The sequence below is a fragment of the Prionailurus viverrinus genome, chromosome A1 (genome assembly GCF_022837055.1).
Source record: "Prionailurus viverrinus isolate Anna chromosome A1, UM_Priviv_1.0, whole genome shotgun sequence".
NCBI lineage: Eukaryota > Metazoa > Chordata > Mammalia > Carnivora > Felidae > Prionailurus > Prionailurus viverrinus.
Window position 1 is genome coordinate 130796004 of NC_062561.1, and position 24498 is coordinate 130820501.

The following is a 24498-nucleotide window of genomic DNA, read 5'->3' on the forward strand; positions in this document are numbered from 1 at the left end:
TTAAAAAAAATCTTTCAGTGGAATATTCAAAGTTAAAGGTAAAAACCCTTCCATGTTCCCTTTCCCCACCACCTAAACCACGTCCTCTTGAAGATGTTAGAAGCAGCATACGTAGCTATTTGAAGTTAGGAAATATCCGTAAACAGTATTTTTCTTGACCTCACAACAAAATTTCCCCGAAATCAAAGAAAGTAATTTAGTAATTTTATCAAGAATTTGTTTTTGTTTTTATGTGTAACTTCTAATTGATGTAGGCTTAACTAGAAATTGTTAATATCAATTTATATACAGAACTGTAGTTGTGCACAGTGGTATGTGTTAAGTACTAGTTCTACTTTCTGTCAGCAGCTTTTCCTTTTAAAGATGTTAGCTTGTATGACACTCTTACACTGTTTAAAAACTTATTTAATGTAGGGGCGCCTGGGTGGCGCAGTCGGTTAAGCGTCCGACTTCAGCCAGGTCACGATCTCGCGGTCCGGGAGTTCGAGCCCCGCGTCAGGCTCTGGGCTGATGGCTCAGAGCCTGGAGCCTGTTTCTGATTCTGTGTCTCCCTCTCTCTCTGCCCCTCCCCCGTTCACGCTCTGTCTCTGTCCCAAAAATAAATAAACGTTGAAAAAAAAAAAAACTTATTTAATGTAAAATTGATTCAAAGTGATACATGCACAGAAACTTTTAGCACTATAATTTGTGCATTTGATTATTTCACATTTTAAGCAGCTCTACCTGGAGCAAAACAGCAAAGTTAAAGCTAAGTAATATTCTAAATTAATATAGCTAAAGGAACTTTTCTTAAGATTTCTGTATTTCTCTACCATTTACTAAAGTGTTTTGAATAGAGCACTCAAGAATAAAATTGTTGTGTTTCAGAAGGATAGTTTTAGGTACAGATCCTTTTTTTCCATTGACTTTTGTAAAAGTTGGTCAAGGTTGTAAGGCATACCAAAAAAGCTCCCCCCCTCAACCCTCTCCCATCACAAATGAGAAGGAGAGAACTCAACTACAATTTTTTATGGTACTATACTTTGAGAATACATTGAAAATTCCAGTGTGTTCAGAAATATGAATCTCATTTCTAGGAGCTTAATTGGGAACTTACCCCCAATTCCCTCCTAGCATCAGAGTAGAGAGATTTGGTGTTGGATTGTCTTTGAGGACTTGATCAGTAAGTACAAGACACTTCAAGAGTAGGCAGGAAATCAAGGTCACAGGTGATGGAGTGGGAGCCTGGAGTCAAGGAAGACTGAGGTATCTCATGGGCTTCTGCAGGTGAGGGGCGGCCAGTGTTGATACCTGGAGACTAAGTGGTGGGGAGGGGTAAGGGTGGACATTGTGAGGGAATGAAGGAATTGGACAGAATTCAGTGGTAGCTGGGAAAGAGGATTTTTGGATACCTCTTTGTTCTCCATCGCCTTTTTTCTCTCAGTACAGTCCTCGACTTTCTCATACATGAAGTTCTGGGGTTATGTTATTGATCCATTCTTCCTCATACCTGTGTCTTGAGTCAGCAAAAGTTGGACAGATTTTTATTCTCTTTCCAGTTGTCTTATATTTTATTTTAGGGGTGCTCTAAGTAGCATAGAACTTAATTATATCTCACCAACACTAATGTTAATACGTGACAAATATTTGCCCTTAAACTACCCACACCCATTTTTTAAGACTTTTACATACATAAAGCACCTACAGGAGTAGACACGCTTGTGTAGCCACCACTCACGTCAAGAAATAGAACCTTGAAACATGACATATATGTGGACATTTCTTGAACTTCTCAATTACATAAACACCAAAGTATTTAAGCTTTGAGATGGAGGAGGACCCACATGTACTTAGGGCATTTTTACTCAGTTATCTTTCCTGCATCACAACAATAACAATAAAATACGCTATATTTGTTTTTAAGGGGTGCAAAAATGGGAGAAAAAAAACCCTGAGGAACCTTTTACAAGGTTCTGAAAAACAGCTTTAATGGTAGGCCTTCCTACCAAATTGGTCCCCCAGACACTTAACCATGCCCTGTTGGACTTCTTGTTCCTTGTTAGAAGGATCCCTTTACTTGCTTTTTGTTACCAAAGCCCTCTTTTGATCATGTATCAGTTTTCTGGTGCACATTATCTTCATTTTGGTCTGAGCTGTGTGGTATACAGCACTTTTGCAGGAATTTAACTCCAAGCCACAAATATCTTTTCTTATAACTTTAATGACAGCACATTGGCTTTTTTCATATGTCTGGAAGGTGTGGGTATGTGTGTGTGTGTATTCATGATTATATTGTATAGCTTTATCATCAACAGTGTCTAGCATTTACAATAGGAGGTCATATCCCCAACCACATAATTCTGAAATCTCTTAAATTATTTTATAACTCTTTTTTTTAAATCCAAAACTGCTCTGTCATGTGACTCATATAAGCATCCAAAAGAAGCATTGCTGGGAGTTTTTAGCCCGATGTTTTTCCCACACAGTTCTGTACCATCAGTCATCATCTTTTTATGGAAACTTAGTGTTGTCATTGCATATTGTTTTTCAAAGCATAGTCTTTTCTCTTGAAAAATCACAGAGGGTGGCAGTTTCTTCTCATGTCATCATATGTAGATCATTATAGTTATTTCTTACTGTCTTAAAGATAATGGGCCTCTTTGTTTTGCTTCTATATGTGCACTCAAAAAATTAATTGAGGGAATAATTTATAATATAAAAAGCTTTTGTAAAGATTATTGTTGGATGTAAAAATCCAACTTTCATTTTAAAATAACTTCGTGAATTTCCACCAAAAATTTTTTATCCTATTTCCTTGCCAGTATTTGTCAAGGGAACTAGATTTATTAACACTATTTTCCATGATCATGTAGAGAATTGCTGTATAGAAAGGATATATGTTCCCATTTAAGTGACAAAAGTATTTGCAGCTAGGTCCTGGAAAATATCTAGAGAGGAAAAAAACCTTAGTATAAAAGTCACCAGTTTTGTATCCTCTAGTGTGGTAGAAATTCTGAGACAAGACTGATGAGTCAGGGCTTTCTTCTTTTGCCTTTTTCTTTCAATAAACTGCTGTTCTTTGCTTAATCCTATTAAACTATTACCAGAGAAGTATAGTTAGGAGAATTTTTTATTTAGTTGTGGCTTATTGAAAGCTTAAAGTTTATGAGTTTCTTAAATTACCCTAATAGCTTCTTTGACCCCCTGTATTTAAGGTATAAGAATGCAAGACTTACTTCAAATATTAATTATTTGTGTGTGCTAAATAGTGTAATTGTGGTCTGGTTAGATCAGAGAAAATGCTAGAATGACTAAGATTCTGGTTTATTTTTTTCTTGGGTGTTCTATGAAAAACTGTTAAATCATCAAATTTTGATTATAAAACTATTCAGAAAAAGTAACTGATAATTTTGTGTTTCTGCATGCCTGTTTTCTTGCAAGGTCCAAGGGGATGAAGATATGATAAAGATACAGGAGTCCATCACTTAACAGAGTTTGAAACACATGGCCCATGATGAATAGATCATTTCAATGAAAAATAGAACTATAAAATACTCAATACAAAAATGCTAATAAAAATTGGCTCATTAGAAAGAAACTGTTCATTAAGTCTAATATTGTTTAGGGTAATCAAATGAATATTACAAATTTCTTTTGTACCTTTGGGGATTAAAACTTTTATTTTTCAAAGACTGTGTTTTGAACCTGTGTAGTTGGGTTCATAATAACACAAAAGTATAGAAATAATCTTAAACCAACATAGTAAACACATAAAAAGATGGATTGATTTTTTTTGTTGTTGTTGTTACCAATTAGTTTTCAAAGGCAAAGAAAGATCGGTCTGCATGAATTTCCTGCAATTCACATACTCTACAGGTACTTTTATATACCCAGAAAATGCCTTAAGATGCCATAGTTTTAGAAAATACTAAGACAAGATTAAGAACTATAGTTTTTACTCATGTGTCTTTAACTGAAAAAGATGAGTTTATTGAAAGCTATGTGGAATTGTTTTAAACAGTCAAATAATATTTAATACTGTTTTTCATGCTCTCCTCTATTTAATGTTTATATGTGTGTAACGTCATTTATAATGCACTTAAAGAACAAAACAAGTGGATGTTTAAAAAAGCCTGTTTTCTTTTCTGTAGTATATTTGTAGCTTGTGTCTGTGTGAATAAATTAATGTATATACTAAGTATGTGAAATAAGAAAAGGAAGAGTATTTGTGACAAATAAAAAGAAAAAAAACGTTCACATTACTAATACTTTATCCCCTTTGGTTTTACTTTCATTCTCCTCTTTCACCCATGATGTTAACCTTTCTTTGCATTTTCTGAAATGAGTGTTTCAGAAATAGATTCCAACACAGCTCCGTCTATTCTCTTTTCTGCTTCATGTTTAGTGTAATTAATTGTAATGTGTTATCTGTAACTCAACTATCCATACTTGTAATTTCCAAAAAAGATAAGTAAAAATAATATTGCCAAAAGAAAATGAAGGAGGGCAGTTCTTGAGCTTTGGGGGATCATCAATTCCCATGATTATTTATTGAGTGTTCACGTTATGCATAATGTCCTGTGGGACATAGAAAAATGTAACACATGGGTTCTGCTTACAGTTAACTTAGAGCAGACATGTGGGCATGAAAAATTAAAGAACATTGGGAGAAAGTAATAGATGGCACAGGAGTTGTGTGTAAATGAGATGTGCAGACGTTTTATGCTACTGGAAATTCCAAGGACAAAGCGCTTACTTACAGTGAGTTAGAGTGGCCAGGGAAGACCTCCTGAAGAAGGAAGTGTAAATTAAGGTGAATAGAAAAGGGAGGAAGAGCCTTGTGAGGAGCAGGAAGGGAGTAAGCAGATCTCTGAGCAGCTTTTCTATTCAGGAGATGATGACTTAACTGCCTGAAAACCACGGAAGGAGGAGTAATGCAATATAACTTGGGAAAGGCAGGTTTATTAGAACTTGAAGTTCTTAAGGAGAAAGAATGAAATGTAAGAGACTGTAATAGCAGGCGCGCATTTGCCTCCTTAAAGTCATCATAATAAATGAGTTACGTCAGTTGGATCCCACTTAACATTGTGAAATGAAAATAAATTTATATCAAAATTAGGGTTTTTCTATTGACGAGGTGCAACTATCCTTATGATATCAGTGCAAAATGAGTTAACTTGAAAATGCTAAGATCTCAGGTGATGGGAGTGATAAGGATTCTGGGGGTCAGTGATGAGAATTGGAGAGGAATAATTTGCCACTGCTTCTTTAGCACTGTCTGTCCATGTGACAGGATGCTCTCACTTCAGATAAATGCGACTTAATAAATCAGAGATACCTGTAAAATGGAGAAAGACACTGAGGATATCATAATTTGATTAAAAAGAAAAAAGGGTGGGCACCTGGGGGCTCAGTTAAACTTCTGACTTGATTTCTGCTCGGGTCATGATCTCATGGGTTTGTGAGTTTGAGCCCCTATTGGGCTCCAAGCTGACAGAGGGAAGCCTGCTTGGGTTTCTCTCTCTCTCTCTCTCTCTCTCTCTCTCTGCTCCCCCCCACCCCTGCATGCACATGCACTTTTTCTCAAAATAAATAAACATTAAAAAAATAAACAAATAAAAAAAAAAAGAACATCTCATTTGTTGCTTGATTTCTTTGTCCTTCCTGCAGACTGTTAGTCAATAATGAGCTTTTGCACTTATCTGCTTCCTTTAAAGTTAAAAGCTTCCTTTAGTTTCTGAGTTCCTTGTAGTAGCCATCTTTTTCCCCCAATATCAAAAGCTTTTTTTTCTTTTTTAATTTTAATTCCAGTATAGTTAACATATACTGTCATATAGGCTCCAGTGTGCATTATAGTGATTCAGCAATTTTAGAGATTACTCAGTGCTCATCTTGATAATATACTCTGATCTTCTTCATGTATATCACCCATCCACCCACCTACCTCCCCTCTGGTAACCACCAGTTTTCTATAGTTAAGAATCCGGTTTTGGGGTTCTTTCATTTTTCCTTTGTTTTGTTTTGCTTCTTAAATTTCACATAAGTAAAAGCATATGGTATCTGTCTCTGACTGATTTCACTTAGTGTTATATTCTATAGATCCATCCCTGTTTTTTTCCAAAGGCAAGATTTCATTCTTTTTCATGGCTCGGTAATAATCCTTTGTGTATATATACCACATCTTCTTTATCCATTCATCTATGGATGGACACTTGGGTTCCCTTCATAATTTGGCTATTGTAAATAATGCTACGGTCAACATTTGGGTGCATATATTATTCTGAATTAGTGTTTCACATTCTTTGGGTAAATAGTAGTGTAATTACCAGATCATATGGTAATTCTATTTTTAATTTTTTGAGGTAGCTCTAGACTGTTTGTCGCATGGCTAGGCCAGTTCGCATTCCCATGAACAGTGTACAGGGGTTCCTTTTTCTCCACATTCTTACTAACGCTTGTTGTTTCATGTGTTGTTTTTTTTTTTTTATAGCCATTCCGACAGGTATGAGGTGATGATGTCATTATGGTTGTGATTTGCATTTCCCTGATGATTACTGATGTTGAGCGTCTTTTCATGTATCTTTTAGCCATCTGGATGTCTTCTTTGGAGAAATGCCTGTTCGCATTTTCTGCCCATTTTTAATCGGATTGTTTTTGGGTGTTGAGTTATGTAAGTTCTTAATATATTTTGTATACTAACCCTCTATTGGATATGTTATTTGCAAATATCTTCTCCCATTGAGTAGGTTGTCTTTTAGTTTTGTTGATTGTTTCCTTCACTCTGCAGAAGCTTTTTATTTTGATGTAGTCCCACTGGTTTATTTTTGCTTTTGCTTCCCTTGTCTCAGGAGACTTATCTAGAAAAATGTTGCTTTGGTTGGTGTCAGAGATATTACTGCCTGTGCTCTCCTCTAGGATTTTTATGGATTTAGGTCTTAAATTTAGGTCCTTAATCTCTTTTGAGTTTATCTTTGTGCATGGTGTGAGGAAGTGGCCCGGTTTCATTCTTTTGCATGTCGTTGTCCAATTTTCCAATTCCGCTTTTTGAGGAGACTGTTTTTTTTCATGTTACGTAGTCTTGGAGGTAACCATTTTTTTGATCTCCAGTGCTTATCATGATGTTTAACACATATTAGGGACTCGTAAAATGTTTACTAAAACGAATTCATTTACTAAAATGAATGTTTAATAAAATAAATTAGGGACTCATAAAATGTTAACTGTGGTGATCCATTCACCAGGAAAGGTCAGCTAGGGTAAAATTACTTACTCGAGTCCTTATTTTTTTTTTTAATTTTGTTTTGAAAATAAATTGGTATCTTGGTATAAGCCTACCTTTTATTTATTAATACTCACTGAGCCAGTCTTCTCATATCTGCCCTAGTGATAATAGCAAGATGTCAAGTTTTGTCCGGAGTCAGCATTTTAATTTTTTAAAATCTCTTAAGTATTGTTTTTTCTGCTCTTCTGCTGTGCTGTGGAAGCTGTATACAGACTAGCATGGAGTTTAGCTATTCTTTTAAGAGTCTAGATTGTTGCATCCTTGTTCATGTGAACTGTCCCTTCTTGGTAAGCACGGGTTTAAGAGATTAAGAACAGGGTGAGATCTAAAATTACATAGTGAGGCTCCTGGGTGACTCACTGGCCTACTCTTGATTTTGGCTCTGGTCACAGTCTCGTGGTTCATGACTTCGAGCCCCGTATCAGGCTCTGTGCTCACAGCAGATCCTCTGTCTGTCTCCCTATCTCTGCCCCTCCCCCACTTGCTCTCTCTCTCTCCCTCAAATATGAGTAAATGTTTAAATAAATAAACGCACCTGGTTCATTCTAGCTACCTTCACTTCTTCCACATTATATGCTAGGTCTGATACTACATTTGAATGATGTGCACAAAGAGGACATTAGACGATGGCACAGTGAGAAGAATACTTATGAAGTGCTAAATATAACTAAATGTGTAGCTCAGAGGAAAGAAAAAACTCGGCTGTTTTTCACTGGGGGAAAAAAAAAACCAACTAATTGTTGTCCTTTGCTAGAGAGGTTATATGTATAAGATTAAGTGAGTACAATGCCTTTTTCTCCCTTCTTTTCCTCCTCCAAACCTATTTTTCTTTCATTCCTGGTTTATAGCTCTCATTTGATTTGTTTCCATTTTAAATGTCTAATCACATTTTAAAGCATTTAATTCAGAAATGTTGTCTAGTATGGGAAAATAAGAGTGATTCTTAATTTGTAAATGACAAGGGGTGAGAGAGTATTGTGTGAGTAAAAAGCGAAGCAAAGTGACAATTTGGTGAATATTCAAAGATTTTTAAAAATACTGTAGGTAAAATAAATATTTTAATTAAAAATATCTTTTTTAATGTTTATTCGTTTTTGAGAGAGAGAGAGAGACAGAGCACGAGCAGGGGGAGGGGTACAGAAAGAGGGAGACACAGAATCTGAAGCAGGCTCCAGGCTCTGAGCTGTCAGCGCAGAGTCTGACACGGGGTTTGAACCCATGAACCGCCAGATCATAACCTGAGCTGAAGTCGATGCTTAACCAACTGAGCCACCCAGGCATCCCAAGAAATCTATTTTAGAGGCTTTGTTTTAACATGTTACATTTATGCATTTGGAGGTCATGTTTTTATAACAGCTTATTACAAAGGAGAAAAAAAATGATAACTTCTTAATGCTTATTTTTTTTTAAATAAATGGGTCTTCTGCGTGCCAGTAAGTGGAAGCCTCTTTTGGCTCTTTGTTATCCCTAATATTTGAGGGTACTTTTCCCAAACTGATTCATGAGTGGTAACGGCAGTACATCTTATGTGTTTGTTTGTTTCTTAACTTGAATGCTTTGAAAACAATTTTTGTGTAAAATAATTTCTGTTCCTGACCCCAGGACACGGCATGGATACTTCCATTTCCATTCTTCAGTCCTTCTTTCTCTCTCTCTTTTTTTTGTTTATTTTTGAGTGGGGGTATTGCAGAGGGAGCAGGGGATCTGAAGTGGGCTCTCCACTGACAGCAGAGACCTTTTTTTATTTTTATTTTTTTCAATATATGAAGTTTATTGTCAAATTGGTTTCCATACAACACCCAGTGCTCATTCCAAAAGGTGCCCTCCTCAGTACCCATCACCCACCCTCTCCTCCCTCCCACCCCCCATCAACCCTCAGTCCTCAGTTTTTAAGAGTCAGTAGACACCTTTTTGAGAGTCCTCTCTTCCCATTCAGAGCCAGCCCATGTACCTTTCTACTCTGGGCTTTAGTCATTTTTCTCTTTTCTGAACTTGTAGTCTCTGGTCACCCCATCTTGGCACCTAATGGGTACTCCAGTGCAAGTATGGTTTTCCTGGTGTGTTGGAATTTAATCCCCCTCCCATTCGTAGGTCTCTGCCTCTGGTGTCCTTTTTGTGCAGAACGCGTCACGTTCCAGTGGAAAAAAAAAAGTGCCCACTGACTGAGGTTGCCTCACTTCACTTACCCCTACTAGACAGTCTGCTGGTAGAGCTGGATATCCAGGTGGGGACAGCGGAGGGAATAGGGAGGGTGAACACCACTGATTGCCAGACTGGCTTCTCCTCCAAGCCTGAATAAGCATGTGCAAGCTGAGCAGAGTTTGGACCTGTATCTTCTGACCTCTGTCCAGTCTTCTTCTATGGGTATCATTTTCCATTCTAAATTCTAATTTTCTTCTTTATCTCAGTCATTGATTATTTCTAGCTCCTGGCTTCACTTAAATCTCAGGTTCCTGAACTCTGTAGATTTCTCTCAGAACTTTTCAAGCTTCATTTTGGGTCCAGGAGTGTCATCTGAACAAACTCAACATTCATGACAAAGAGGTGAAGTGATGCCTTTTGGCAAGAATTGTACAGTCAGAAGTTGACCCTATTCGTGCAGCAGTGTGATTATCAGCCTTGAAGGCTCTGTCCTCAGCCTTGAATGCTCTCGTGTAGTGAATGTGCATGTCCACAGAGGCTCAGTACTCTAGAACTATATAGTTTATTCACTCTATTGCTAATTACTTTTTTTCTAATTATGGCAGATATAGAACTTCCTTCCTTCTTCTCAGAAACATGTGCCCGTGCTGGTAACATCATCACTATCAATATGATAATTTGCAGTAAAACCTATAATGATATGAGCTGGTTGTCAAATATATACCATTTTTTTCTCTTCCTTCTACAATTCCTTCCCTCCTACTTAACCTTCACCCACCAGTAGATCATGTTCACATTCAGATTGCCAGATATCTGTTAGGAAAATTCATGTTAAGTCTTTTGAGAAAGTACACAGTACTCAGAATTCCATTTCATTTTCTGGCAAAATTACCAGTTTTCCTAGAACGTGTTGGGGTTGATGCTTGTAGGTGATATGAGTAGAGAAGGCAGCTGCTTGCATGGATTGTCCCTCAATAATGCTGACATAAAGGCCTGGTAAACAAGCTTGAAAGCTGTAGTCTGGAGGATTTTTGTCTTTTTCAACTAATCAGTTGTTGCTAGCTTTCTGGGATGCTCCTGTGTTAAAAAGGAATCTCAGAACCTGCCTGCCTTATTAGCATTCTGTATTGGATCAGGGGTGATTTACTCTGCAGTCAGAAGTGAAAATGTCCATATTCCCTCTATGTATCTGCCATACTTGAGTTCAGCCTTCCATTTGCAAACAAGGAGACCAATACTTAGAGAAATGAATTAACTGCATTCGGATCACACAGTTAGTGGGTGAAACTTTAGGCACAATTTTCATTTTCTAGTTTTGTTTTTTTCCCCTAGGGGTTGTTCCCTGAACTGAATAAGGTAGATTGTATGTGTCTTTCTTGAGAGATTTTTTTTTAGTTCTTATATGAAGGAAATAGAGTGACTTAAAAAAGTACATACTCCTGTAATAGGATGTTAGTATGTACATTAAAATGTATTAGAATGACATCAGGGGGCACCTGGGTGTCACAGTACGTTGAGCGTCTGACTTCGGCTCGGGTCATGATCTCACAGCTTATCAGTTCGAGCCCCATGTAGGGCTCTGTGTTTACAGTTCGGAGCCTGGAGCCTGCTTCCTATTCTGTGCCTCCCTCTCTCTCTCTGCCCCAACCCACTTGCATTCTGTCTCTGTCTCTCTCAAAAATAAATAAACATTAAAAAAATTTTCTTAGAATGACATCAGCTGGTTATTACTTTTGCTTGACTGCTGACTTGTCTAAAATCTGATCCCATTTGAATGTACAGATAAAACATTTGACTTTACAAAGGCAGGAACATGACCCAAAATATGGTTACTTGGTATCTACTTTACTGAACATTTAAAACAATCATTCATGTTAATGCAGAATGAGAAACACTGTATATCTCTTATAGGAATGATACTAGAGAGAAACATGGTATATCTCTTATAGAAATGATACTAGAAGTTCCCTGGTGATGAACATTAGAATTTATTCAGTTAGTTTTAAATTCAAATAGTATAATTTAGTGTTTGAGTGGATGGTTATGGACTTCTACCTTTTAAAAGTTGGATTCATTAGGGACGCCTGGTGGCTCAGTCGGTGAAGCATCTAACTTTGGCTCAAATCACAATCTCACGGCAAGTTCGAGCCCTGTGTCAGGCTCTGTGCTAACACCTTAGAGCCTGGAGCTTCAGATTCTATGTCTCCCTCTCTCTCTTTGCCCCTCCCCTGCTCATGCTCTCTCTCTCCTTCAAAATAAATAAACATTAAAAAAAATTTAAAAGTCAGAATCATTAAAGAAAGTATAGTTAAATATGGTGCACCTGGGTGGCTCATTCTGTTGGGCATCTGATTCTTGTTTTCGGCTCAGGTCGTGGTCTCACGGGTTGTGAGATCAAGCCCCATCTTGGCTGTTTGCTAGGTGTAGAGCCTGCTTCACCTCTCCATGCTCGCTCACACTTTCCCTTTCAAACAAACAAACAAAACCCAAGAAAATGTTAAAAAAAAAAAATTCGGTATCAGAGTAAAACTCCTTTAAGCTTTAAAGTGTTCACAGATGTACACGCTGTATATAGAACACTCCTGTCACCCCAAAAAGTTCCCTTGTGTCTCTTTCTCTAGCAACCACTGAACAAATAATTTTGCCTTTCAAGAAAGTCACATAAACGGATGCCTACAATATGTAGTATTTTGAGTCTTTTATTCTCTTAGCATAATGTTTTTGAGATTTTTCCAAGTTGTTGCATGTATCTTTAGTTCATTTTTTATTGCTGACAACTTTCTTTGAATAAGCTTCCTACAGTTTATCCATTCATTAGTTGATGGATATTTGGGTCATTTGTAGTGACCTACCATAAATGTTTACATTCACCTCTGAAGGTACTTGTTTTGGTCTTGGGTAAATACATAAGAATGGATTGCTGATTTGCATGGAGTGTGCTAACTTTATAAAAACTGCCATTGTGGTTTCTGAAATGGATACCGTTTTTTCATTCTTTGCAGCAATGTGTGTATGACATTGTTTTTCATCTTTGTCAGCACTTGGTATTGTCGCTCTTCTTAATTTAACTTTTAATCAAAATGTCTTTGAGGTTTTAATTTGCGTTTCTCTGATGACTAATAACACTGAACATACTTTCAAGTATTCGTATGCCATCTTTATATCTCTAGTGAAGTGTCTGTGAAAGTCTTTGCCAATTTTTAAATTGAGTGGTTGTCTTCTTGAGCTTTTAGAGGCCTTTATATGTTCTGGATTCAAATCCTTTGTCATACATATGTTTTACAAATACTTTTTTCCCAGTCGATGGCTTGTCTTTTCTTGGCATTGTCTTCAGAAGAAAAGAGATTTTTAATCTTAAACGTTTTTGTTATCTTTATCTTTTTAGTTATAAAATCAGCATAGGACTATTGTAATAAGAAAATATTAAAGTGTATCTTTCCTATCTCTTTTATAAATACTTCTTATAATACTTTTGTAAATACTTTTTATAACTTATACTTCTTATAAATACTTTTATAAATACTTTTTGTAAATAAAAATCTCTTTTATATATACTTTTTTTAAGTATATCTTTTCCTATCTCCTTTCTATTATAAGAAATATTTTGGAAGTTTGCTTTCCTTTTTTATTTTACTACTAAAATTTCTCTTGATGTTTAAAGGGATAATTAGAAAAAGAAAAGAAAAGAAAAAACTACTGGTTAAAATACTCCAGTTTAATTTGTTTTGCTCTTCTTTTATTTTAGTGTCATCCAAGATAAATTCTGTGGGATTATAAACATCTCAGTGGAAGGCTTACATGATGTCATGACAGAAGATCCTGAAACAGGAACTTACAAAGAGTAGGTGGATCATTTAATTGAACTTGGGGAGTGTGGTAATTAATTATATCCTGAATCATTTTTGTTCACTACTACTATATAAGCACAATGTGGTGGCTTTTTAATTTTGTCTTTCATAAAGAAAAAGTTGGGGGGGGGTTACTTGGGTGGCTCCATCAGTTAAGTGTCCGACTTCGGCTCAGGTCATGATCTCACGTCTGTGAGTTCAAGCTCCGTGTCAGGCTCTGTGCTTGCAGTTCGGAGCCTGGAGCCTGCTTCAGATTCTGTGTCTCCCTCTCTCTCTGCCCCTCCCTGACTCACGCTCTGTCTCTCTCTGTCAAAAAATGAATAAATGTTAAAAAAAAAAACAATTAAAAAAAAAGAAAAAGTAGATTTCTTTTGCTTATAATTAGTTTGATCTTGAGATCAGCTTTACTTTGCTAAAGTGAAATGATAGATTGGACTTCTTTGGTCCAATAATCAGTTCATGATGTGGCATGAAGTTTTTAAAAAATAATGTATGTGTATGTTAGCGTATAAATGCCTTTTTTTAAGATGTTTTGAATATGTCCTTTTTTTTTAATTAACAAAGTTCCCCTGTCCATTAGGCAAGTTATAGGGAAAAGATGATTGAAAAGCATCCTGTATTTGTTGTATTTGTCTGGTAGAAGTACCCCTTTAAATATTAGAGTCATCTGGCACTCGACCAGTTTTAAAAGAGAATGGTTAGAATTAATGTTTTATGAGAATAGTTAAAATCATTTTATCAGAAATGCTGACACTCTCATGTAACTACAAATTTGAAATTTCATTTCATTGTATCCTTTGAAGTTAATAGAATTGCTATACCTTTTCTTGTTATTATTAATAAAGGGCATGTGTTTTATGATAAGCAATACTTAATGAGCTTTAAGACCGCTAGACTTTATGTCAGTAATATACTGAGTCAGTTTTCTTTGTTCTTTATAAACAATCTATAGGAAATGGGAACGGTTGCCATTGAACATTTTGTTGAAAAACATGGAAAGCAAATATACATTGTTGAATCTTATTCAACATACGTAGACATAATGGGTTTGGCATGTAAACTTGCTTTCAAGAATGTAGGAGTTCAGATGAAGTGGAGCGTTCAAACTTTTGTGATCACAACCAAAATAAGAAACCATGCGTGTAGGCAGGGTTTTTTAAAGTTAACATAGGGTTTATGCCACATGACTATAAATATTGTATATTTATGCATAATATACATAACATACATACATACACGTATGTACATAATATACATAACATACATATATGACAAAGTTTGCAACTGTTTATGAAGTGTTCAGGATATAAACAAATGTTCCTTGTCCTCTTTGGAATATATAATTTAGTTAGGGGGAGGGTGTAAAATGGAACACTGGTAATGAGTAAAGACCATTATATCTGTTTTGAATAAAGCACACAAAATAGTAGAATTCTGGGTTGTGTTTTAATAGGAAGACAAGGAAAAGGCACTGTATGTTAGAGTCTTCAGGAAAGGATAGTACTTAGGGTATAGGAAGTGGACATTATGATAGAATGGTGCAAATGCAAAGGATGAGGGTCAGGAAGTTGTTAGGAATAAAGTTTAGAAATTGGTGTAATTTCATTATTTTAAAGATTAGGTTACAGAGACTCAGAAAAGTGCAGTGACCCAGCAGTTTAGTGGGGTCGTCAAAACTAGAATCATGCTGTTCTGACTCAAGATGTCCACTCAGCCAGGAAGAAGGTTTTGGTTTGGAAGAGGAAAGTGTTGAACGTAAGGAGGGCAGACTGACTAGGATACTGTTATGGGGATCCAGACTAGAAAGGCCTAGACTTGAGGGCTGGGGTGCCTGGGTAGCTGGGATATAAAACCCCTGTTTTGTTCCCCAGAATTGTTTGGTTATTGCTTTTTCCCTGGGGCTGGTATTTGGCATGTGGAAGCACAGTGTAGAAACTGTTTTCCTAACTTTTCTAAGTTTCTAAGAGAGGTTAGACAAGATCTCTGATAATCTTCCTATTCTGTAATTCTGTGAGTTAAATAGAGTTCTAGAAATTACAGTTCATTCAACTGTAGGGTATAAGTAGACTTTCAGAAAATGGCACGTGAGAAACATGAAATATTTACTTCTGTAGCTAACTTAGCCTCCAGCTTCCCTTCCTGTTTATTGGAACAGTTTATCAGAACAGTTTATTCAACTTTATTTAATATTTTTAGTTCTGTTGAATTCCCGTTGTAGTTTCAGTATAGAGTAAAGTAGAAGAAAGAAAGAAAACCCTGTTTTTTTCACCTCTGTAAGTAGTATGTTAGTTGGGGTTTTCCATATAGACAGAGCCGATATATATTAAAGGGAGAGAGAGAATGCCAGAGAGACTTATATTTATTGTTCTATGCTTAGAATCACATAAATATCAATATTATAAAGTGTTGGTTCATGTGATTTTGGAGGCTGAGAAGTCCCAAGATCCTCATTTGGCAAACTAGAGACCCAGGAGGGCTAATGGTATAGTTTCAGTCCAAGTCCAAAGTCCTGAAAAGCAGGAGAGCCAGTGTTGTAAGTTCTAGTCTAAGTGAGAAAACCAGAGAAGACCGATGTTCCAACTAAAAGAGAGTTTGAATTCTCTTTTAATTAGACCTTTTTTTTTTTGTTCAAGCCTTCAAGTGATGGATTGAGGCCCACCCACACTGGGGAGGGCAATCTGCTTTACTCAATGTCCACATTCATGTGTTAATCTCATCTAGAAACACCCAGAATAATATTTAACCAAATACCTGGGTGCCTTTTGGTCCACAGTAAAGAAGCCTGGTTGACACATCATCTCTTTATTCAGACTTGTTTATGGCAGGCAGTGTACTGTGTGAGGAAACACTGAGGCTCTGTCCTGAGAGCGTTCCCTGCCTAGAAGGGGAAATGGGGACCTGTGGAGCAGTACCTGCTACAGGTGAAGAAGGGTTCTGGGGGAAACTGCGAATAACTCCAGAGAAAATGTAGTGGATTAGAACCAACTAGTAAAGTAACTTGAAACGGATTTCAGAGTAGCTTGTGTAGTTAGTGGAGGTTCATTGGCAGTGCTGAGAACAGATGTGTACTTCAGAATGGTCACTTGAGTGCAGTGTAGGGGATGACTGGGAGGGATGGAAAGACTCACAGTGAGTGGTCTTAGATCAATGAAGCATCCTGGGATGCTTGTTAAGATTGCACACTTCCCTTCCCCAGTCCAGACCCATTATATCCAAATTCCTAGGGCTAAGGCAGTAGAACCTGCATGGTAAACAGGAACCCAGGAGAGTCATATGCCCTGTAAAAATTGTGAATATGCTGCCTGGGAGATGGGGAAGCCCTTCAGGTAACTGTTGTACTACTCCTGGTGAGCACTGTTGATATGAATTTGAGGTAGATTGTAGAGGAAGGACCGGGAAGAAATGATGACAGGTATTTTGTAACTGTAAGTTTGTATTATTTGACCCCCGTGACCCATTTTGGTCCACCCCTCACCGCTTTCCCAACTCTGGCAACCACCAGTCTGTTCTCTCTCTGAATGTTGTTTTTAGTTTGATGTATACTTCCAATTGTGTGTTTTTGCTTTTGTTGTCTTTGTTTTGGAGTTAGATCCAAAAAGAGTCATCATCCGAAGACTGATGTCAAGGAGCTTACTTACCACTTACGTTTTCTTCTAGGAGTTTTGGCTTCCGGTCTTAACATTCAAGTCTTTTATCCATTTTGGGTTAATTTTTGTGTCTGGCATAAGATAGTGGTTCAGTTTCATTCTTTTGCATTTCTTTATACGTTTGTATTTTAGTAGAAATAATTCATTAAGCCAGGAAAATATATTACTGAGCCTTGAGATTTGCCTTCTACTTGTCTTTGGTGAGAGTGCTTTCCCTTTTGTTCCTGAAAAAATATTTCATTTTTAGGCACATTGGGAAAAGAAATTGACAACCCCTTGCCAAAGTTAGGAAGTAAAAAGAACGACAGGATTCAGCCAGCATTTTCATGTAGAATTGGCTAGAATTTTTTAAACATGCTTCTATTGAAAGACCAGGGGAATAGGACTGCTGTGATTGCTTCTGGAGGCACTGGCTCTGGGATCAGCTTTTACTGAAGCAAATGGTGATGTCGAAGCATTTAGTGGCATGGAAGAAGAAGATACTGGACAAATTCAGGGTTCTTTTAGGAAGGAGACATAATCAACCAAAGTGTCCACTCCAGAGACCACTTGAATAATATTGTCAGTTTGAGTTTCATTGTGACTTTTTAGAAGTGAGTTTGTTTAGATTAAGTGAGTTTGTTTTATTGCATGTACCTTTTAAATTAGAAATGATTTAAAGGGTTCCATGTTGCATGCTAACATAGTTGGTTGTGTTTCATTGGTTGGCGTTTCTTATCAGGAAAGTTTCTGATTTAGTGGTCTACAGTGCCTGAATCTGTTCAGTGAGGGGGTGTGTGCTGTGAGAGGTGGCTGGCTGCCTGTGTTCTCATATTAGTCTTCCCTATTTTAAACTGTTACTATTTTATTACTATTATTACATTCTTGGCCCACATGCCTTTTATATAAATCATGATTCCTTATCCTTAATCTTTGTCAAAAAAATAAGATTTGACTTTTAATTAGAAATTTTCCTGCAGGAGAGAATTTCATCTTTGGGTTTTTCAAATTCACTTTTTTCCCCCACTTTACACCTTCCAGAGACCCAAATGAATACAGTTTGCAGAATTGCAAAGGAAAAATATTCTGCCCTCTTAGTAATTTTTAGTCAGTGAAGAGAAAATATATGTGTAAATGTATATTTATATTCAGAATATACTCCATTATTTATGTGATAAATCATTTAACTTAGAGAAGAGAGAGCAGAGATTTTTTTTTTTTTAATTTTTTTTTTCAACGTTTATTTATTTTTGGGACAGAGAGAGACAGAGCATGAACGGGGGAGGGGCAGAGAGGGGGACACAGAATCGGAAACAGGCTCCAGGCTCTGAGCCATCAGCCCAGAGCCCGACGCGGGGCTCGAACTCACAGACCGCGAGATCATGACCTGGCTGAAGTCGGACGCTTAACCGACTGCGCCACCCAGGCGCCCCTTTTTTTTTTTTTAAGTTCATTTATTTCGACAGCGGTAGAGGGGCAGAGAGAGAGAGAGAATCCCAAGCAGGGTCTCACTGTCCGTGCAGAGCCTGATGCAGGCTCTAACTCAAGAACTGTGAGATCATGACCTGAGCCTAACTCAAGAGTCTGATGCTTAAGCAACTGAGCCACCCAGACATCCTGAGATTTTTTTACTCTACAAGTGAATGAACAGATTTTGGAATATGATGAAGGAAGGAGATCCACATTCATTGCAGTTAGAATTCAGATCTGCAGCAAACATAAAATAGCTAGTATAGGAACTCCTTTTTATTCAGTTCTAAGATACAAACTGGGATTGAGATTGTTTACTACATATTTCACTTTACTGAATCGTGTTTGGGCTGGGATAATTCATAATTTCTCACTTTGTGCTAGGATTCCTTGGCCAACTAGTTGTGTTACATCATAGTATATCATGGTGGATGAAAGCATTGCAGCTTCGAGAGGTTAAGACCATGCAGTCAGTGAGTTAGAGATTAAGCTCTTGCTGTTCCTGATTGCAGTTTAAGTTTCTTACCATTTTATCGTACCAGTGTGCACTGACTGGGTCTTAGGTAGTTGTTGCAAAAATTGTTTTCTTTAGTGGTGAGGAATGGGAAGGGAGACTCATGTCCCCTGTAAGAGTGAGCCTGATCAAGTTTCTGGTGTCAGCACTTGTCTTTAACCTTGAATTAAAAGCTATTTACACAACTGAGTTAAGAATTAGGTTTCTTCTGTACATACAAAAAGATAGAAGAGAAACCAAGCTTTCTTTGCCCCAGTTTATTAGTTAGAAACCTATGACTGATAAATTACTGAATTGTACTATTCTAAATTAGGAAGCAGTGAGGTTTATTCCATCAATTTGATTCACTAGACAATATTTATTTCTTATCTCCCTGGAAGAGAGAAACTATTGACTGAATAGGAAACTATATTTCTATTATCTCTGTTAATGGTGAAGAGCAGTCGTGCAGATAATCAAAATGAAATGATTTATAACTGTCCTGCATGTACAAGTGCTATCAAGGACAAGTTCCTTATAGCATAGTAATGTCACTTGAAGAACAGAGTAGCTTATTGCATAATTAGTATTGTTTTAATGATGGTATTGTTTGAATTACTGCTATTATGACAAGTGACGTATGGTTTAAAAATCACATATACATAAATTCCTTGCAACTTGCTACCTTAAATTCTCAAGTAAAATGTTCTACGGTATTTTTGTGTGACCCTTTTTTTTTTAAAAGTGAGGTGTATTTTTGTAGTTAAATCTTTGTGTGCAGTTAAATATTTTTTAAAATTATGAATCTAACTTATCTAGCTATTCCTCACATTCCGGACATAGAAACAATGTTCTGAGTGATTTTCAGGGTTTGTTTTAACATGTTATGGACATTTTTGATTTATTTAAAACATTTTTTTTTAATGTAGCTGTATGTTAATGTCTCATCTTGAAGAACCAAAAGTAACAGAAGATGAAGAACCACCCACAGAACAGGATAAGAGAAAAAAAATGGTAAGTTACCAAAGCTGCTTTTAAAATTTGGGAGAGCTATATATTATCACATTCTTTAGGTCTCAAAGAAACTGTCTGTTGGTCCATTCATCCACCTTTCGATCTCTTTTCCCATCCCTTATTGTAGAATTAATGTAAGCTGAGCTTTGAAATTTGGAGTGTACTCCTAACACAGATACATTTTGCTCCTCGTACGTGAAGTAGAGTTTAACTCTTAATCTGAAATCACTTTTTCTTGTCTTAGGAGAACAGAAGATTTACTCTTTCACTTATCGAAAACCTGTGACCCTCAACACATTTAAGTTGTGATGCATGTTCTTCTGTTTTTAGGAGATTTACTGAAATTGCTTCATGAATTTTCGCAATGAATTTTTTCTCAGATAATCACAGGCCTCTATAAAAATTACCTTATATTAACTGCTAGGTAGGAAAATAAATCAGAAACACCTAAAATATTTTGCCTTTAAAATTATTTATAATCTTGAACTTCTAATTATTTACTGTGACCCATGAATATAAAAATCGCTACATAAGTAAACTTCTTCCCATTTCCTCTTGGAATCCATTCTAGTCTCCTGGCCTCACCAATATTAATCTTGTTGTGCCTTGTTTCCTCATTTGTACTTGAGAACGACGCTAATATCCCTCGAAAGTAGAGTAACTAAATTAATATATGAAATGGACATTGGATGATGCCGAACAGCTAGTAATTAGGGGTGTCTCATTATTTTAGCTGTCATTATTTCAGGCTGCTTGCGATGTTCCCTCCTCGAAATACTTACGCCTCACTAACCCTCAGGGGCTTCACCTTCAGTGTATAGCTGGTGCTGCGCTGCTCTGACAGCCTGCTTTTAAACTGTGCTATGGTTTAATCCGTTTTACTTGGCATTTTCATTAGGGTGACGATAGCCTTTCAGTATCATCTAACAGTTTGTCTTTTCTCTTTTCTCACCTCCGCTATTTTAAGCATTAAAAATATAATTGGTGTTACAGAAAAATACAACGTCTTCCTTCATAGGATTCTAAACTTGTAATGAGTAATGGGTATTCTGCTTCTGTTCATTTGTCAGCTTTTGTGCACACTCTGTTCACATCCTGTAGTCTGGTAGATCTACTCAGATCTGTTTTTCATCCTGTAGGAATCCTCAGTAACATCATATAGTACTAATTGTAATCCTAACTTGATTTTGAAGGCAAGTGAAACATCTTAAAGAGCAGTGTAAAAGCATAGTTTCAGAAATAGCACTTTAAGTTCCTTGATTCAGTTTTGTGATTTTAAATACTATTTGAGAGCTGATTATTTTACCATTATTGTTCTAATCATAGGCAGTAATAATTTACAGAAAAATCATTATTTTTTCAAATGTTTGATTTTGTTTGAAATCAGTCGTCACAGTAGCTTTTCAGTGTAGATTTATATTGTCATCTCTACTAAGGTGGACTAAGCTATATCTTAGTCTTAATGCTGAGGATACCACAGTATTGATGGTTAATGCTGGGATCACATATCTTAGCTTTGAATAAGTCTAATTGTGAATACCATGAGAATTTTTCAGTAACTTTTCAGTAACAATATTAGTTGGACTGTATCTTCAGGGTTACAAGTATAAATAATGCATTTTCTTTCAGTAATTATATTGTTCGACTGTGTTATGTTTATCATTAGAAATTTTTTAAGAACTAGCTAAATGTCCCTTGGTTATAATTTTAAAAAGTGGAGGTGTTTGCTGGTAAGTGATTCTGAATTATTATTTAAAAGAAAAACCAGTCTAGTGTCAAAGGGTTTTTCATATTAAGTGAAAATATTTACTTACAAGGAAGAAAAAGTACAGCTGCTTGGTTCCAAGACTGCATGATTGAAAGTTTGATTTACTTACTGTCATTGTTGTCTTCAAGTGGTCCCAAAATGTGGTGTCTGCATTTCAGTAGCTGCTTTGGCAGAGGATAGCCAGCAGTGATGGAAATTCGGGAAAGTGGTTGATCAGCTTACATCAAATTATGACCATTCTCATGGTTCGTTTTAAATAAGGATGGAATTGCCATTCAGGAAAGCTATGAAGCTGTCCAGACTTTTTGATTTTGTCCACTTTCATTCATCTCCTGTCTATACTACCTGTTTGGGGGGAATTAACAGAAGATCAAATGCAGCTCAAAGCATTTCATTTAATTTCTAAGGTCTCTCCCTATCTGGTATGCTCTAGGAGTAGAATGACAATTTTGTGACCTCTTCCATAAAGAATTAAGCTAGTACAGGGGTGCCTGGGTGGCTCTGTTGGTTAAGTGTCCGACTTCAGCTCTGGTCATGATCTCGCCATTTGTGGGTTCCAGCCCTGCCCTGAGCTCTGTGCTGACAGTTACAGCCTGGAGCCTGCTTCAGATTCTGTATCTCTGTCTCTCTCTGCCCCTCCCCTTTTTTTTCCAAAGGAATGTTTTAGAATCTCATCTTACTTACCCTTAAAATAGTTTAATGACCAGATACTGATGAGGAAACCAGGCCACAGAGAAGTAACCTCTTACTCAAGAGTTACAAATTTAGGTAAAGCCTGAAATTAGAACTGAGCTTTCTTGACTCCTAGCCTGAGGCATTCTTTATGATTTTGATTTCTAAAATTTCTGTAGGTTTTCTAAATGTTTTCAGAAATCGCACGTACCATTTTGCTAAAATTGCAGAATTCATGAGAACTGCACGTTTGAGGGGAAATTTACCAGCTTCAAATACAGCTCAGCTACCATAAGTCACTGGAATTGGAATTAGATCTGTAGAGTTAGTATAGTTTGTCATGTCTTGTGGTAGCATGGCTAGGAAACAGGTAGTTAATTAATTTGTACATTTGCTTTACTTTGACAATTAAATGTAGTTTGCAGTTATTGACACAACTATAACCAAGAGCTAAAGAAATGACTGTGAGGAATGCCCAATTTCAGGGAGGACATTAATGATAATTCACACAGATGGTAATTATTTTGTAACAATGAGTATTTACTATATTTAAGTATTAAATCTTTATGTACTTGTTGAGTGCCCACTACATAATACACTATTGTTGAAATTGAGGATATTGGAGTGAACAAAATATATAAACCCTAAGGGTAATGGAGCTTATAGTCTTAAGAAATTATTTATGTATATTAACAATGTCAAGTTTATGAAGGTTTATTAGATTAAGTAATAAATATCACAGTTTTCTAAATTTGTACTATGTTCATGAAACTTGGAAGTTCTGTATATATAGTGTTCCTAAGAAGTATTTTTTACCCTGTTTTAATAAATCAGTTAAAGAATGTAGCTGGGGTTTTGTCCCCCTCACTTCTTTGACAATAACTTTTTTCTCTTTTCCTAGTGTTAATAGATGTTTGCAGGCCTCCTATTTGATTAATTTTTTCAAGAGAAATACCATTTCTCTTGACCAACACTTTTTAAGATCATTTATACTTGCAGTGAGTTTGATCTGTTTTTCATCTTTTAGGTACACTTATGGGAATATGTCTTTTTTTTTTTTTTAAGTATATTATTTTGAGAGAGGGAGAGAGCAGAGGAGGGGCAGAGAGAGAGGGAGATCAAGAATACCAAGCAAGCTCCACACTGTCAGCTCAGAGCCAATGCAAGGCTCAGTCTCATGAACCATGAGATCATGACCTGTGCTGAAATCAAGAATTGGACACTTAACCAACTGAGCCACCCAGGTGCCCCCTATATGGGAATATATCTTATATCTTAATGTATTTTAGAAGAAATATTTAGAACTATCTTCCCTGTAGTCCAAAAGTATGAACTATTGTTTTTCCATTATTTGTCTCAAGAAGTATATTAGAATTGAAAACATTTATGCCATATTACAAACCAGCGAAAATACCATTTTAACACATTGTACTTTTAAATTGCTGTTTGCTGAATGAGCTCTGCACGTGACTTTTTTACTGGTTTGTAATCAAGTCTTTAGCTTTTGATAGCCTCAAATTTTTATGTGACTATCAGAGTTTTAAATTTTAACTTGTATCTTGGGACAACTGGGTGGCTCAGTTGGTTAAGTGTTCGACTTCGGCTCAGGTCATGATCTCATGGTTCATGGGTTCGAGCCCTGTGTCGGGCTCTGTGCTGACAGCTCAGAGCCTGGAGCATGCTTCGGATTCTGTCTCCAGTTCTCTCTGCCCCTCCCCCTTGATTGTGCTCTGTCTTTCTGTCTCTAAAATAAATAAACATTAAAAAAAAATTTTTTTTTAATAAATTTTAACTTGTACCTTATATAGATCAAGGAGAATCTGCAGTCTCACCGAACTAATTTTCGGATACAACCAGGTGTCTGTGGGCTGAATGACATTGGCAAACTTGGCATCACAGTTTTGCGCTTTGACTGTAGCACATCTAAGCAAGTTGATTGTATTTTAGGTTGGGTTGCATTTTATTTGCTAAATTCATAACCAGACCCTAAGTCTCCTGGCAAATACCATAAATCCTGAATAGGCCTTGTATATTGCCTTCCAATGAGTATTTCTCCTGTGCTGCTGTTGTCAAATATAGCACTGGATCAGAAAGGGACAGAAGTGCTGCAGTATGGGAATTAAATTGTCTGAAAATCAGAGCCTTATAGGTAGCTAACATGTTTTTCCCCTTTCTCAGAGTAGATAGACCAGACCACCTCAGCC

General features: G+C 36.6%; 1 protein-coding gene across 5 annotated transcripts in view; it reads left to right on the forward strand.

The window, feature by feature from the left end:
- IPO11 (importin 11) overlaps nt 1-24498 on the forward strand; it is a 210594-nt gene that overhangs the window by 159406 nt on the left and 26690 nt on the right. For all 5 annotated transcript variants that reach the window (XM_047867314.1, XM_047867303.1, XM_047867320.1 and 2 more), the window contains exons 28-29: nt 13149-13244; nt 19770-19854. In XM_047867314.1, the coding sequence (XP_047723270.1) occupies nt 13149-13244; nt 19770-19854 (181 nt within the window). The remainder of the gene's footprint in view (nt 1-13148; nt 13245-19769; nt 19855-24498) is intronic.